At 50.6% G+C, this 16936-nt stretch overlaps 1 protein-coding gene across 1 annotated transcript; it reads left to right on the forward strand.

Annotated features, from left to right (window-relative positions):
- Window positions 1-13310: 13310 nt before the first annotated feature.
- LOC145527516 (uncharacterized) lies at window positions 13311-15195 on the forward strand. The gene is made up of 3 exons (XM_081545610.1): window positions 13311-13480; window positions 13880-14192; window positions 14444-15195. The coding sequence occupies exons 1-3, from the start codon at window positions 13346-13348 to the stop codon at window positions 15070-15072; spliced, it is 1077 nt and encodes a 358-aa protein (XP_081401736.1). The 5' UTR covers window positions 13311-13345; the 3' UTR covers window positions 15073-15195.
- The last annotated feature ends 1741 nt before the right edge of the window (window positions 15196-16936 follow it).

The following is a 16936-nucleotide window of genomic DNA, read 5'->3' on the forward strand; positions in this document are numbered from 1 at the left end:
AACCCTAACCTGACACACTAACCCTAACTCTAACCCAACACTATACACACTAACCCTAACCCTAACAAGACACCCAAACCCTAACCCTAACCCTAACACGACACCCTAACACGACACCCTAACTTTAAACCAAACCCGAAACCCGAACCCTAACCCTAACCCTAACATGACACCCTAACCCTAACTCAAGCCCTAAACTGACACCAGAACCCGACACCCTAACACGAACCCTGACCCTTACCAGACACTGTAACATGACACCCTAACTCTAAACCTATCCGTAACCCTAACCCTATCCATAACCCTAACCCTAACACTAATCCCTAACCCTAACCCTAACCCGATCCCTATTCGTAACCCTAACCCTATCCCTAACCCTAACAGTAACCCTAACCCTAACCCGAACCCTATCCCTATTTGTACCCCTAACCCTAAACTTAACCCTAACTCTAACACTAACACTAACACTAACCGGACACCCTAACACTAACCCTGACACTAATCCGACATCCTAATCTGACACCCTAACCCTAACCCGACACCCTAAGCCTAACCCTAACCCAACACCCTAACTGTAACCCGACACCATAACACGACATGCTAATTCAACACCCTAACCCGACTCCCTAACCCTAAACCTAACACGACACCCTAACCCTAACCCTAACGTGACACCCTAAACCTAACCCTAACCCTAACATGACACCCTAACGCTAACCCAAGCCCTAACCCGACACCTTAACCCGACAGCCTAAACCTAACCCTGACCCTTACCTGACACCCTGACCTGACCCTAACCCAACCGTAACCCAAACCCTAGATGTAACCGTAACTTGACACCCTAACACTCATGCGACACCCTACCCCTAACCCGACACCATAACCTGACACCCTAAACCTAAACCTAACCCGACACCAGTCAACCTAACCCTAATCCTTACTCGACACCCAAATCCTAACCCAGCCCTCACCCTAAGCCTTACCTGTCACCCTAACCTTAACACGACACGCTATCCCGACACCCTAATCCGAATCCATAAGGCTGACACAAGCCCTATCCCACCACCCTAACCCTAACCCTAACTGTAACGCTAACCCTAGCACTAAAACCAACCCTAACCTTATCCCTAACCCTAACTCTAAACCTAACCCTAACCTAACCGTATCTCTTACCCTAACCCTATCCCGAACCCTAACCCTAACCCTAACTCTAACCCTATCCCTAACCCTAACCCTAACTCGACACCCTAACCCTATACCGACACCCTAACCCTAATGCGAGACCTAACATTAACAATAACATGGCACCAGACACCCTAACCCTAACCCGAACCCTAACCCTAACTCTACCCGTAACCCTAACACTAACCTTAACCCTATCTGTATCCGTAACACTAATCCTAACCATAACCCTAAACCTAACACGACACCCCAACCCTAATGCGACAGCCTAACCCTGAAACTAACCCTAACCCGAAACCCTAACCCTAACCCTGAGCCTTACATGACAAACTAAACTGAAACACTACCCCTAAACTTAACTCTAACCCTAACCCTAACCCAAACACCAGACACCCTAACCAGACACCCAAACCCTAACCCTAACCCTAAACCTAACCATAAACCTAATCATAAACCTAACCCTAGCCCTAACCGTCACTTGACACCCTAACACTCACGAGACACTCTAACCCTAACCCGACACCCTAAACCTAACCCTAACCCTAATCCAACACCCTAACCCTAACCCGAAAACCTAACCAACACCCGACACCCTAACCCTAACCCGACACACTAACCCTAATCCTAACCCGACACCAGACACCCTAACCCTAACCCTAACATGACACCCAAACACTAAACCTTACACTAAACCTATCCCTAACCCTAACTTGACACTCTAACCGTAAACCAAAACCTATCGCTATCACTAACCCTAACCCTAACTCGACACCATAACCCTAAACAGACACCCTAAACCTAACTCTACCCCTAATGCAACAACCTAACCCTAAACCTAACCCTCAAACTAAGCCTTACACGAAACCCTAAGCCTAACCCGACACGCTAACCCGACACCCGAACCCAACAACCTAACCCAACACCCTAACCCTAGTCCTAACCCTAAACCTAACACGAAACCCTAACCCTAACCCTATCTCGACACCCTAACCTTAACCCTACACTCTCACCCTAACCCTAACCTGACACACTAACCCTAACTCTAACCCGACACCATACACACTAACCCTAACCCTAACAAGACACCCAAACCCTAACCATAACCCTAACACGACACCCTAACACGACACCCTAACTTTCAACCTAACCCGACACCCGAAGCCTAACCCTAACCCTAACACGACACCGTATCCCTAACTCAAGCCCTAACCTGACACCAAAACCCGACACCCTAACCCCAAACCTGACCCTTAACAGACACTGTAACATGACACCCTATCTCTAAACCTATCCGTAACCCTAACCCTATCCATAACCCTAACCCTAACCCTAATCCCTAACCCTAACCCTAACCCTAACCCGATCCCTATTCGTAAACCTAACCCTATCCCTAACCCTAACAGTAATCCTAACCCTAACCCTAACCCTATCCCTATTTGGAACCCTAACTCTAACACTAACCCTAACACTAACCGGACACCCTAACTAACCCTGACCCTAATCTGACACCCTAACCCTAACCCGACACCCTAAGCCTAACCGTAACCCGACACCCTAATCTGACACCCTAACACCAATCCGAGACACTAACCTGACACCCTAACCCTAATCCAAGCCCTAACCCGCCACCCTAACCCTAACCCGAACCCTAACCCTAACCCTAATATAACACTAACTGAACACTCTAACCCTAACCCTAACCCCTACACGACACGAGACAGTATAACCATAACATGACACCCAAACCCTAACCCTATCCCTATTTGTAACCCTAACCCTAAACTTAACCCTAACCCTAATCCTAACCGTAACACTAACCGGACACCCTAACCCTAACCCTGACCCGAATCCGACACCCTAATCTGACACCCTAACGCTAACCCGACACCCTAAGCCTAACGGTAACCCGACACCCTAACACAAATCTGACACCCTAACCCGTCACCTTAATGAAAATCCAAGCCCTAACCCACCACCCTAACCCTAACCCGAAACCTAACCCTAACCTTACAATAATCAGACACCCTAATCCTAACCCTAACCCCAACACGACACGAGACACCCGAGCCCTCACACGACACCCAAACCCTAACCTTATACCTAACCTTATCCCTAACCCTAAACCTAACCCTATCCCTAACCCTAACCCTAACCCTCTCCCTATACCTAACACTAACCATAACACTACACCATAACCCTAACCCTAACCCGACACCAGACACCCCAATCCTAACCCTAACCCGACACCCAAACTCTAACCCAAACCCTAACACTTACCCTAACCGTAACCCGACACCAGACACCCTAACCCTAACCCGACACCCAAACCCTAACCTTAACCCTAACCCTATCCCTATCCCTAACCCTAAACCTAACTTGACACCCTAACCCTATACCCACACCCTAACCCTAACACGACACCTAACACTAACCCTAACATGACACCAGGCACCCTAACCCGACACACAAATCCTAACCTTAACCCTCTCCCTAAGCCTTACACGACACCCTAACCTGACAACCTAACCCGACACCCTAACCCTAACCCAAGCCCAAACACGCTACCCTAACCCTAACTCAAAACCTATCCCTAACCCTAACCCGAAACCAGACACCCTAACCCTAACCCGACACCCAAACCTGACGAATTGACTCGACACACTATCCCTAACCCAAGCCCTAAACCGACACCCTAACCCTAACACGAACCCTAACCCTAACCCTAACCGTAACCCTATCTCTATCCGTAACACTAACCCTAACCCTTACCCTAACCCTAACGTGACACACTAACCCTAACCCTCTCCAGACACCAGACACCGTAACCCTAACCCTAACCCTATCCCAATTTGTAACACTAACCCTAAACTTAACCATAACCCTAACACTAAACTTAACACTAACCGGACACCCTACCCCTAACCCTGGCCCTAATCCGACACCCTAATCTGACACCCTAACCCTAACCCAACACGACATGAGACACCCTAACCCTAAAACGACACCTAAATCCGAACCCTATACCTAACCTTAACCCTAACCCTAAACGTAACCCTATCCCTAACCCTAACACTAACACTAACCCTAACACTAACCCTATCCCTATCCCTATCCCTAACCCTAACCCTAACCCTAACATGACACACTAACCCTAACCCTATCCCGACACCAGACACCGTAACCCTAACCCTAACCCTATCCCTATCCCTATTTGTAACCCGAACCCTATCCCTAACCCTAACCCTATCCCGACACCAGACACCGTAACCCTAACCCTAACCCTATCCCTATCCCTATTGTAACCCGAACCCTATCCCTAACCCTAACCCTAACCTGACACCAGACACCCTATCCCTAACCCTAACCTGACAACCAAACCCTAACCCTAACCCTAACCCTAAGCCTAACTCCACACCCTATCCCTAAACCGACACACTTATCCAAATCCTAACGCTAACGCGACACCCTAATCCTAACCCTAACCCTAACAAGACACCAGACACTCTAACGCTAAACTTAACCCGACAGCCAACCCTAACCCTAACCCTCACCCTAAGTCTTACATGACACCCTAACGCTAACCCTAACCATATCCCTAACCTTAACTCTAACCCGACACCAGACACTCTATCCCTAACCCTAACGTGACACCCAAACCCTAACCCTAACCCTAACCCTAACACGACACCAGACACCCTAACATTAACCCTAACCCGACACAGAAACCCGAAACCCTAACCCTCACCCTCAGCCTTACACGACACACTAACGCTAATCTGACATGCAAACCTGACACCCTAAACCAACAACGTAACCGACACCTAAACCCTAACCCTAACCCTTACCTGACACCCTAACCCTAACCCAACACGCTAACTGGACATCCGAAACCTAACCCAAGCCTTAACCCTCACCATAACCATAACCATAACAATAACCCTAACACTAACCAGACACCCTAACCCTAACACTGACCCCAAACCGACACCCTAATGTGACACCCTAACCCTAACCCGACACCCTAAGCCTAACCCTAACATGACACCCAAACACTAAACCTTACGCTAAACCTATCCCTAACCCTAACTTGACACTCTAACCCTAAACCTAACCCTAAACCAAAACCTATCGCTATCACTAACCCTAACCCTAACTCGACAACATAACCTTAAACAGACACCCTAAACCTAACTCTACCCCTAATGCAACACCCTAACCCTAAACCTAACCCTCAAACTAAGCCTTACACGAAACCCTAAGCCTAACCCGACACGCTAACCTGACACCCGAACCCAACAACCTAACCCAACACCCTAACCCTAGTCCTAACCCTAAACCTAACACGAAACCCTAACCCTAACCCTATCTCGACAACCTAACCTTAACCCAACACTCTCACCCTAACCCTAACCTGACACACTAACCCTAACGCTAACCCAACACTATACACACTAACCGTAACCTTAACAAGACACCCAAACCCTAACCCTAACCCTAACACGACACCCTAACACGACACCCTAACTTCAAACCTAACCCGACACCCGAAGCCTAACCCTAACCCTAACATGACACCCTAACCCTAACTCAAGCCCTAAACTGACACCAGAACCCAACACCCTAACACGAACCCTGACCCTTACCAGACACTGTAACATGACACCCTAACTCTAAACCTATCCGTAACCCTAACCCTATCCATAACCCTAACCCTAACACTAATCCCTAACCCTAACCCTAACCCGATCCCTATTCGTAACCCTAACCCTATCCCTAACCCTAACAGTAACCCTAACCCTAACCCGAACCCTATCCCTATTTGTAACCCTAACCCTAAACTTAACCCTAACTCTAACACTAACACTAACACTAACCGGACACCCTAACACTAACCCTGACACTAATCCGACATCCTAATCTGACACCCTAACCCTAACCCGACACCCTAAGCCTAACCCTAACCCAACACCCTAATTGTAACCCGACACCATAACACGACATGGTAATTCAACACCCTAACCCGACTCCCTAACCCTAAACCTAACACGACACCCTAACCCTAACCCTAACGTGACACCCTAAACCTAACCCTAACCCTAACATGACACCCTAACACTAACCCAAACCCTAACCCGACACCTTAACCCGAGAGCCTAAACCTAACCCTGACCCTTACCTGACACCCTGACCTGACCCTAACCCAACCGTAACCCAAACCCTACACGTAACCGTAACTTGACACCCTAACACTCATGCGACACCCTACCCCTAACCTGACACCATAACCTGACACCCTAAACCTAAACCTAACCCGACACCAGTCAACCTAACCCTAATCCTTACTCGACACCCAAATCCTAACCCAGCCCTCACCCTAAGCCTTACCTGTCACCGTAACCTTAACACGACACGCTATCCCGACACCCTAATCCGAATCCATAAGGCTGACACAAGCCCTATCCCACCACCCTAACCCTAACCCTAACTGTAACGCTAACCCTAGCACTAAAACCAACCCTAACCTTATCCCTAACCCTAACTCTAAACCTAACCCTAACCTAACCGTATCTCTTACCCTAACCCTATCCCGAACCCTAACCCTAACCCTAACTCTAACCCTATCCCTAACCCTAACCCTAACTCGACACCCTAACCCTATACCGACACCCTAACCCTAACGCGAGACCTAACATTAACAATAACATGGCACCAGACACCCTAACCCTAACCCGAACCCTAACCCTAACTCTACCCGTAACCCTAACACTAACCTTAATCCTATCTGTATCCGTAACACTAATCCTAACCATAACCCTAAACCTAACACGACACCCCAACCCTAATGCGACAGCCTAACCCTGAAACTAACCCTAACCCGAAACCCTAACCCTAACCCTGAGCCTTACATGACAAACTAAACTGAAACACTATCCCTAAACTTAACCCTAACCCTAACCCTAACCCAAACAACAGACACCCTAACCAGACACCCAAACCCTAACCCTAACCCTAAACCTAATCATAAACCTAATCATAACCCTAACCCTAGCCCTCACCGTCACTTGACACCCTAACACTCACGAGACACTCTAACCCTAACCCGACACCCTAAACCTAACCCTAACCCTAATCCAACACCCTAACCCTAACCCAAAAACCTAACCAACACCCGACACCCTAACCCTAACCCGACACCCTAACCCTAACCCTAACCCTAACCCTAACTCTAACCCAACACCATAAACACTAACCCTAACCCTAACAAGACACCCAACCCCTAACCCTAACCCTAACACGACACCCTAACTTTAAACCTAACCCGACACCCGAAGCCTAAACCTAACCCTAACATGACACCCTAACCCTAACTCAAGCCCTAAACTGACACCAGAACCCGACACCCTAACACGAACCCTGATCTTTACCAGACACTGTAACATGACACCCTAACTATAAACCTATCCGTAACCCTAACCCTATCCATAACCCTAACCCTAACCCTAACCCTAACCCTAACCGTATTCGTAACCCTAACCGTATCCCTAACCCTAACAGTAACCCTAACCCTAACCCGAACCCTATCCCTATTTGTAACCCTAACCCTAAACTTAACCCTAACTCTAACACTAAAGTAACACTAACCGGACACCCTAACACTAACCCTGACACTAATCCGACACCCTAATCTGACACCCTAACCCTAACCCGACACCCTAACCCTAACCGTAACCCGACACCCTAATCTGACACCCTAACACCAATCCGAGACACTAACCTGACACCCTAACCCTACTCCAAGCCCTAACCCGCCACCCTAACCCTAACCCTAACGCGAACCCTAACTCTAATCTAACACTAACTGAACACTCTAACACTAACCCCAACCCCTACACGACACGAGACACTCTAACCCTAACATGAGACCCAAACCCTAACCCTATCCCTATTTGTAACCCTAACCGTAAACTTAACCCTAACCCTGACCCTAAAACTAACACTAACCGGACACCCTAACCCTAAAACTGACCCTAATCCGACACCCTAATCTGACATCCTAACGCTAACCCGACACCCTAACACGACACCCTAAGCCTAACGGTAACCCGACACCCTAACACAAATCTGACACCCTAACCCGTCCCCTTAATGAAAATCCAAGCCCTAAACCGCCACCCTAACCCTAACCCGAACCCTAACCCTAACCTAACAATAATCGGACACCCTAATCCTAACCCTAACCCCAACACGACACGAGACACCCGAGCCCTTACACGACACCCAAACCCTAACCCTATACATAACCTTATCCCTAACCCTAAACCTAACCCTATCCCTAACCCTAACCCTAACCCTCTCCCTATACCTAACACTAACCATAACACTACACCATAAGCCTAACCCTAACCCGACACCAGACACCCCAATCCTAACCCTAACCCGACACCCAAACTCTAACCCAAACCCTAACACTTACCCTAACCGTAACCCGACACCAGACACCCTAACCCTAACCCGACACCCAAACCCTAACCTTAACCCTAACCCTATCCCTATCCCTAACCCTAAACCTAACTTGACACCCTAACCCTATACCCACACCCTAACCCTAACACGACACCTAACCCTAACCCTAACATGACACCAGACACCCTAACCCGACACACAAATCCTAACCTTAACCCTCTCCCTAAGCCTTACACGATACCTTAACCTGACAACCTAACCCCAAACACTAACCCTAACCAAAGCCCAAACACGCTACCCTATCCCTAACTCAAAACCTATCCCTAACCTTAACCCGAAACCAGACACCCTAACCCTAACCCGACACCCAAACCCGACAAACTGACCCGACACCCTATCCCTAAACCAAGACCTAAACCGACACCCTAACACTAACACGAACCCTAACACTAACCCTAACATGACACACTAACCCTAACCCTATCCCGACACCAGACACCATAACCCTAACCCTAACCCCATCCCTATTTGTAACCCTAACCCTATCCCTAACCCTAACCCTAACTCGACACCCTAACCCTATACCGACACCCTAACCCTAACGCGAGACCTAACATTAACAATAACATGGCACCAGACACCCTAACCCTAACCCGAACCCTAACCCTAACTCTACCCATAACCCTAACACTAACCCTAACCCTATCTCTATCCGTAACACTAATCCTAACCATAACCCTAAACCTAACACGACACCCCAACCCTAATGCGACACCCTAACCCTGAAACTAACCCCAACCCTGAGCCTTACATGACAACCTAAACTGAAACACTATCCCTAAACTTAACCCTAACCCTAACCCTAACCCAAACACCAGACACCCTAACCAGACACCCAAACCCTAACCCTAACCATAAACCTAATCATAAACCTAATCGTAACCCTAACCCTAGCCCTAACCGTCACTTGACACCCTAACTCTCACGAGACAATCTAACCCTAACCCGACACCCTAAACCTAACCCTAACCCTAATCCAACACCCTAACCCTAAACCGAAAACCTAACCAACACCCGACACCCTAACCCTAACCCGACACACTAACCCTAACCCTAACCCGACACCAGACACCCTAACCCTAACCTTAACATGACACCCAAACACTAAACCTTACGCTAAACCTATCCCTAACCCTAACTTGACACTCTAACCCTAAACCAAAACCTATCGCTATCACTAACCCTAACCCTAACTCGACACCATAACCCTAAACAGACACCCTAAACCTAACTCTACCCCTAATGCAACACCCTAACCCTAAACCTAACCCTCAAACTAAGCCTTACACGAAACCCTAAGCCTAAACCGACACGCTAACCCGACACCCGAACCCAACAACCTAACCCAACACCCTAACCCTAGTCCTAAACCTAAACCTAACACGAAACCCTAACCCTAACCCTATCTCGACACCCTAACCTTAACCCAACACTCTCACCCTAACCCTAACCTCACACACTAACCCTAACTCTAACCCGACACCATACACACTAACCCTAACCCTAAAAAGACACCCAAACCCTAACGCTAACCCTAACACGACACCCTAACACGACACCCTAACACGACACCCTAACTTTCAACCTAACCCTAACCCTAAGACTAAACCTAACCCTAACACGACACCCTAACCCTAACTCAAGCCCTAACCTGACAACAGAACCCGACACCCTAAGCCGAAACCTGACCCTTACCAGACACTGTAACATGACACCCTATCTCTAAACCTATCCGTAACCCTAACCCTATCCATAACCCTAACCCTACCCTAATCCCTAACCCTAACCCTAACCCTAACCCGATCCCTATTCGTAAACCTAACCCTATCCCTAACCCTAACAGTAATCCTAACCCTAACCCTAACCCTATCCCTATTTGGAACCCTAACTCTAACACTAACCCTAACACTAACCGGACACCCTAACTAACCCTGACCCTAATCTGACACCCTAATCTGACACCCTAACCCTATCCCGACACCCTAAGCCTAACCGTAACCCGACACCCTAATCTGACACCCTAACACCAATCCGAGACACTAACCTGACACCCTAACCCTAATCCAAGCCCTAACCCGCCACCCTATCCCTAACCCTAATCTAACACTAACTGAACACTCTAACCCTAACCCTAACCCCTACACAACACGAGACACTCTAACCCTAACATGACACCCAAACCCTAACCCTATCCCTATTTGTAACCCTAACCCTAAACTTAACCCTAACACTAATCCTAACCGTAACACTAACCGGACACCCTAACCCTAACCCTGACCCGAATACGACACTCTAATCTGACACCCTAACGCTAACCCGACACGCTAACCCGACACCCTAAGCCTAACGGTAGCCCGACACCCTAACACAAATCTGACACCCTAACCCGTCACCTTAATGAAAATCCAAGCCCTAACCCACCACCCTAACCCTAACCCGAACCCTAACACTAACCTTACAATAATCGGACACCCTAAACCTAACCCTAACCCTCACACGACACCCAAACCCTAACACTATACCTAACCTTATCCCTAACCCTAAACCTAACCCTATCCCTAACCCTAACCCTAACCCTCTCTCTATACCTAACACTAACCATAACACTACACCATAACCCTAAACCTAACCCGACACCAGACACACCACTCCTAACCCTAACCCGACACCAAAACCCTAACCCAAACCCTAACACTTACCCTAACCGTAACCCGACACCAGACACGCTAACCCTAACCCGACACCGAAACCCTAACCTTAACCCTAACCCTATCCCTATCCCTAACCCTAAAACTAACTTGACACCCTAAACCTATACCCATACCCTAACCCTAACACGACACCTAACCCTAACACTAACATGACACCAGACACCCTAAACCGACACCCAAATCCTAAACTTAACCCTCTCCCTAAGCCTTACACGACACCCTAACCTGACAACCTAACCCGACACCCTAACCCTAAACCAAGCCGAAACATGCTACCCTAAACCTAACTCAAAACCTATCCCTAACCCTAACCCGAAACCAGACACCCTAACCCTAACCCGACACCCAAACCCTAACCTTAACCCTAACCCTATCCCTATCCCTAACCTTAAACCTAACTTGACACCCTAACCATATACCCACACCCTAACCCTAACACGACACCTAACACTAACCCTAACATGACACCAGACACCCTAACCCGACACCCAAATCCTAACCTTAACCCTCTCCCTAAGCCTTACACGACACCCGAACCTGACAACCTAACCCGAAACCCTAACCCTAACCAAAGCCCAAACACGCTACCCTAACCCTAACTCAAAACCTATCCCTAACCCTAACCCGAAACCAGACACCCTAACCCTAACCCGACACCCAAACCCGACAAACTGACTCGACACCCTACCCCTAACCCTGGCCCTAATCCAACACCCTAATCTGACACCATAACCCTAACCCCAACACGACATGAGACACCCTAACGCTAACACGACACCTAAACCCTAACCCTATACCTAACCTTAACCCTAACGCTAAACCTAACCTTATACCTAACCCTAACCCTAACACTAACCCTATCCCTATCCCTATCCCTGACCCTAACTCTAACCCTAACCCTAACATGACACACTAACCCTAACCCTATCCCGACACCAGAAACCATAACCCTAATCTTAACGCTAACCCTATCCCTATTTTTAACCCTAACCCTAACCCTAACCCTAACCCTAACCCTAACCCTAACCTGACACCAGACACCCTATCCCTAACCCTAAGCTGAAAACCAAACCCTAACCCTAACCCTAACCCTAAGCCTAACTTGACACACTATCCCTAAACCGACACACTTATCCAAATCCTAACGCTAACGCGACACCCTAATCCTAACCCTAACCCTAACAAGACACCAGACACTCTAACGCTAAACCTAACCCGACAGCCAACCCTAACCCTAACCCTCACCCTAAGCCTTACACGACACCCTAACCCTAACCCTAACCATATCCCTAACCTTAACCCTAACCCAACACCAGACACTCTATCCCTAAACCGAACCTGACACCCAAACCCAAACACTAACCCTAACCCTAACACGACACCAGACACCCTAACATTAACCCTAACCCGACACAGAAACCCGAAACCCTAACCCTCACCCTGAGCCTTACACGACACACTAACGCTAATCTGACACGCTAACCTGACACCCTAACCCAACAACATAACCGACACCTAAACCCTAACCCTAACCCTTACCTGACACGCTAACCCTAACCCGACACGCTAACCGGACATCCTAAACCTAACGCAAGCCGTAACTCTCACCATAACCATAACCATAACCATAACCCTAACACTAACCAGACACCCTAACCATAAAACTGACCCCAACCCGACACCTTAATCTGACACCCTAACCCTAACTCGACACCCTAAGCCTAACCCTAACCCAACACCCTAACCGTAACCCGACACCATAACACGACATGCTAATTCAACACGCTAACCCGACACACTAACCTGACTCCCTAAACCTAACACGACACCCTAACCCTAACCCAAGCACTAACCTGACACCCTATCCCTAACCGTATCCAGGCCTCCAGAGCGGAGAGGAGCCCCCAGCCAGATCACTTGCTGCCAAGATGTTCTGCTGTTTGCCCCTGCCCAGAGGCCGGGGCCTCAGGAGAGCTCACAGGCAGTGTGCGTGGGCACCCTGTCGACGTTGGCTCAGGACACCCCCGAGAGGCCTCTGGCCCTTTGCCCGGAGAAACAGAAAGGTAACACGGGGAGCCCCAGGCCGGGCCAGGCCACCTCTCCCATGCCACCCGGAAACACCGGGTCCTTTGCCTGTGTGTGGGGATGCGGGTTTCTCGGGCTGTGTCTCCCTCAAGGAAGCCCAGGCGGATGTGGGGTCAGAAGCCTGTGGACAAGTTGTGTCCACACCCCAGGGGAGAGCAGGCTGGGCGGGATGGGGAGAGTGTGGGCAGCGCCGACCGGCCAGGCTGACCTCACACCCTCAGATGGGTCTCTTTCCTCCCGGGTGGGGATCTGAGCAGACACACGTCTCTGACCCTTCTGGGAAGAGAAGTTCGAGCAGGCAGAAGCAGCGGCTCCACTGGCCAGGCCCAGCTCGGAAAACTCCCAGCATGGCTGGCTGACGGTCACTGTCGTTGCAGAGCTTCCCACGTGATGAGGCCGAGGACGGGGACACCCCATCCAGCTCCCAGAGGGAGGGGTCGGAGCACCACCCCCCCGCCCGTGAGGCCCAGTGCAGGCTCCAGGTCAGCGTGCCCACGGAGGCATCAGCCCCACCGGGGGAGACGCGGAGGTGGGGAAGGCCTGCTGCCGAGACACCGCCCAGGATACAGCCGGCGGCCCAGTCTGAGGCTGCCACGGAGCTCAGCACACCCGGCTCCGACCCAGAGTCCAGAGAACCCCGGCCTCTGAGGCACCAGGAGGACCTGGAGCCCAGCACGCCAGAGCACAGAGGTGAGGACGCTGGGGCTGGTGCACGGGAGTGTGTGGGGAGGGGTGCTGAGCTACACAGGGACGAGTCCTCGAAAGCTGCTGCTGGGCCTGCAGCAAGCGCTGGCCTCACACCCCCCGCCCCCCATCTTGCACACTTCAGTCCCAAAAGACATCTGACGCTGGGTATTCTTTGGGAACCTCTTGGAAGGTTTCTGTCCCGGGGTACGCACATGCCAAGGCTGGCCTGTGGGCAAACTTTGCTTCTCCCCCAGCTCTAGCACTGGCCTCCAACTGGAACCAGGCTCCACTTCCCAGACCTGTCCCTAAAGAGGTGGTGGCTCCAGGTGCAGGACCCAGGGATCCACCGAGGGCAGATGGAGAAGCGAGACTTGCCCTCGCAGAGACACCAGGCCAGCTGGGTACTGGCCAGCACACCGGGCAGATCGGATCTCCGTGCCTGCAGGACCCCCAGCCCCAGGCACTGATGTCCCACCCCCTCAGCGAGAACCTCCACCTCCACGTGCACCTCTACCTGCTCGGGCTTTGGCAAGAGAACCCGAGGCAGAGGAAGAGTCACCGCCTCGGCAGGGAGAGCCTGCCCTGGCTCCCGCGCAACACCCAGACGCCCACGATGACTCACCCAGCCCTGCAGGGAGAAAGAGCCCCCGCTCTGGACAGAGACCCAGAGCCCTTACCGGAAACACCACGTCCAGGGGAGCGGTCGGCTCTGCAGCCTCCATCCCTGTCTGCTCACCGTGGATGCCGGCAACTCGGTCTGCCCCCAGGGGACATGGAGTTCCTTTCCCCTGAACTGCTTTGCATGTGGTTTGTTTCCACCTTTCTGGTGATGTTTTATTTTTTGTATGGTTTCCTGTATTTTTGTTGGTTAAGTTGGGATTAGTAAACTGTTTCATCATTGTTGCAATCTGGGAACACTGTTGTGTAACTCTGGTGATACTGTGTTACCATCACCACTTTGTAGTTTCAGACCCGTTCCATCTTTATGCCCCACCCCCCAACAAAGCCTGGATTCAAGGCAAGCACGCCCTGTTCATCCCTCCCCCCGATCCTGAACACAATTTCATCTTTTCTTTCTGCATTCCTTCCTATATTCTTGGTGTCCCCAATCAGTGACTCTCAGCGAAATGACTGAAGGAGTGTTTTTCGGACTCTCCACCTACTGTAAGACTCCATTGGAGAGTTCTCATTTTTATGTCATTTGAACTAGCCTTTGATAGCTGAAAGGACGGTGTACGTCCTTTCAAGATACCATGTGCCAAACGAAGCCCTTTTGGCAACTGCCATCATTATCTCCAGGCAGGCATTGCTGTTTGAAGGGTGACATCTCAGCCAGAAGGCAGAGGCTGAGCTCCTCTTGTTGCACCAGCTCCCAAAAGAAGCCAAGAAAGGGAGCTGGAACAACAAACCACCCCCATGCCCAGGAAAGCGTTCTTCATGACAGAAGGCTAGAAAATGACCCAACATCCTTGTGGCCCAGAACCACTCTAGAAAATCACTGTTCCATAAAAAAGAGAAACACATGGGAAGTTCCAAGGAGAGGCAATGCCCATGGCCAGTGTACTTGAGAGACGGCCTGACCGCTCCGGGGAAGACACGCACCGACGGAACCCCTTGGGAAACAGCAGTGATAGTCCTCACCGTCGTAAGGGTTTCCTCTGGGGACAACCTGCCCTGGGCACCACACGAGGGAGCAGACCGGCTTCTCTTCCTCTGCCCCCACACCATTCACTCATGAAGGCAGCTCAGGTGTTCTCATGCCCTGCCTGCCTGCCTGCCTGGCTCATCCGTGAGCTGTGACCACCTCCAGGCTAGGACTCCACCTTTTCCTCTCTGTGTACCGTGAATCTGCACACAGTGGGCTTTCAGAACCTTAGGAGACTTGAGCCATTCCCGCTCGAGCCAGAACCCTCCCCAGGAAGGAAAACAGCTGTGGAGTCATTTTGGCCCCAGCACTGGTTCCGAAAGCCTGGCGGCTCCTACAGCCTCTACGGTGTGAAGAGGGAGGTCCCTTTTGACAGAGCTTTCCGGCTCTCAGATCTAAGCTGTTGTTTCACTGTCAGCTGTGTCTCTTCCGTTGCAGCCAGGTGGGCCACGCTGCTCCAAAGGAGCTCACAAGCTGAGTTTCAAGGGAGGACAGGGATGGCTACAACGTGCTGCAAACTGAGTGAGGGTCCCCACAATCCTCAGCAAAGGTCTGTGGTGTGCAAGTGGGGAGTAGAGGGCCCCCAAGTTCCAAAGGAAGGGAGGTAGTCGGGAGCTAAAGCCCTTGGCTGCTGTGGTAGCAGCTGCAGATGGCAGCCCGTCCACAGTGCACTTCAAATGAGGTCATATGAGCGGGACTCTGGAAATGGCTCCGAAATCGAGAGAAAGGGGTCAGGGTATGTGGGAATCCGGCGGGGGTGGGGGGTGGATGAAGGAAGGTGTCCCTCCTCTCTCCAGTGCAATTTGGTTTGGTGAGTCTCAAAGCTACCAGATGGCACTTCCCAAGTCAGGCCCCCGCAGGAATCAGGGTGGGCTGCCTGCCTCGGGCCCTGCCACAGGGACAAGCCACACCAGTGGCCTCCCTGAGCTCCAATGGCCGGATCTGGGGGGTTCTGTCTGGGTGCACACCTCCTTGCTGTGGCCAAGTTCCCCCCTTCTCTGAGCACCAGCTTCATCCTCTCGAATGAGGACATCAATTGCTACCTTGGCACGTTACTCTCTTCATCCTGTGAAGACTCATTAGGCTTATCCTACAATTACTA

Source organism: Giraffa tippelskirchi, chromosome 11, assembly GCF_054371585.1.
Source record: "Giraffa tippelskirchi isolate mGirTip1 chromosome 11, T2T-mGirTip1v1.2.pri, whole genome shotgun sequence".
Lineage (NCBI taxonomy): Eukaryota > Metazoa > Chordata > Mammalia > Artiodactyla > Giraffidae > Giraffa > Giraffa tippelskirchi.

Bases quoted from the DNA above. Each gene is read 5' to 3' on its own strand.
- LOC145527516 (XM_081545610.1), top strand. From the start codon at position 13,346: ATGTTCTGCTGTTTGCCCCTGCCCAGAGGCCGGGGCCTCAGGAGAGCT. The intron at 13,481-13,879 runs GTAACACGGGGA...CTGTCGTTGCAG, and splicing joins TTGCCCGGAGAAACAGAAAG to AGCTTCCCACGTGATGAGGC. The intron at 14,193-14,443 runs GTGAGGACGCTG...CTTCTCCCCCAG, and splicing joins CAGCACGCCAGAGCACAGAG to CTCTAGCACTGGCCTCCAAC.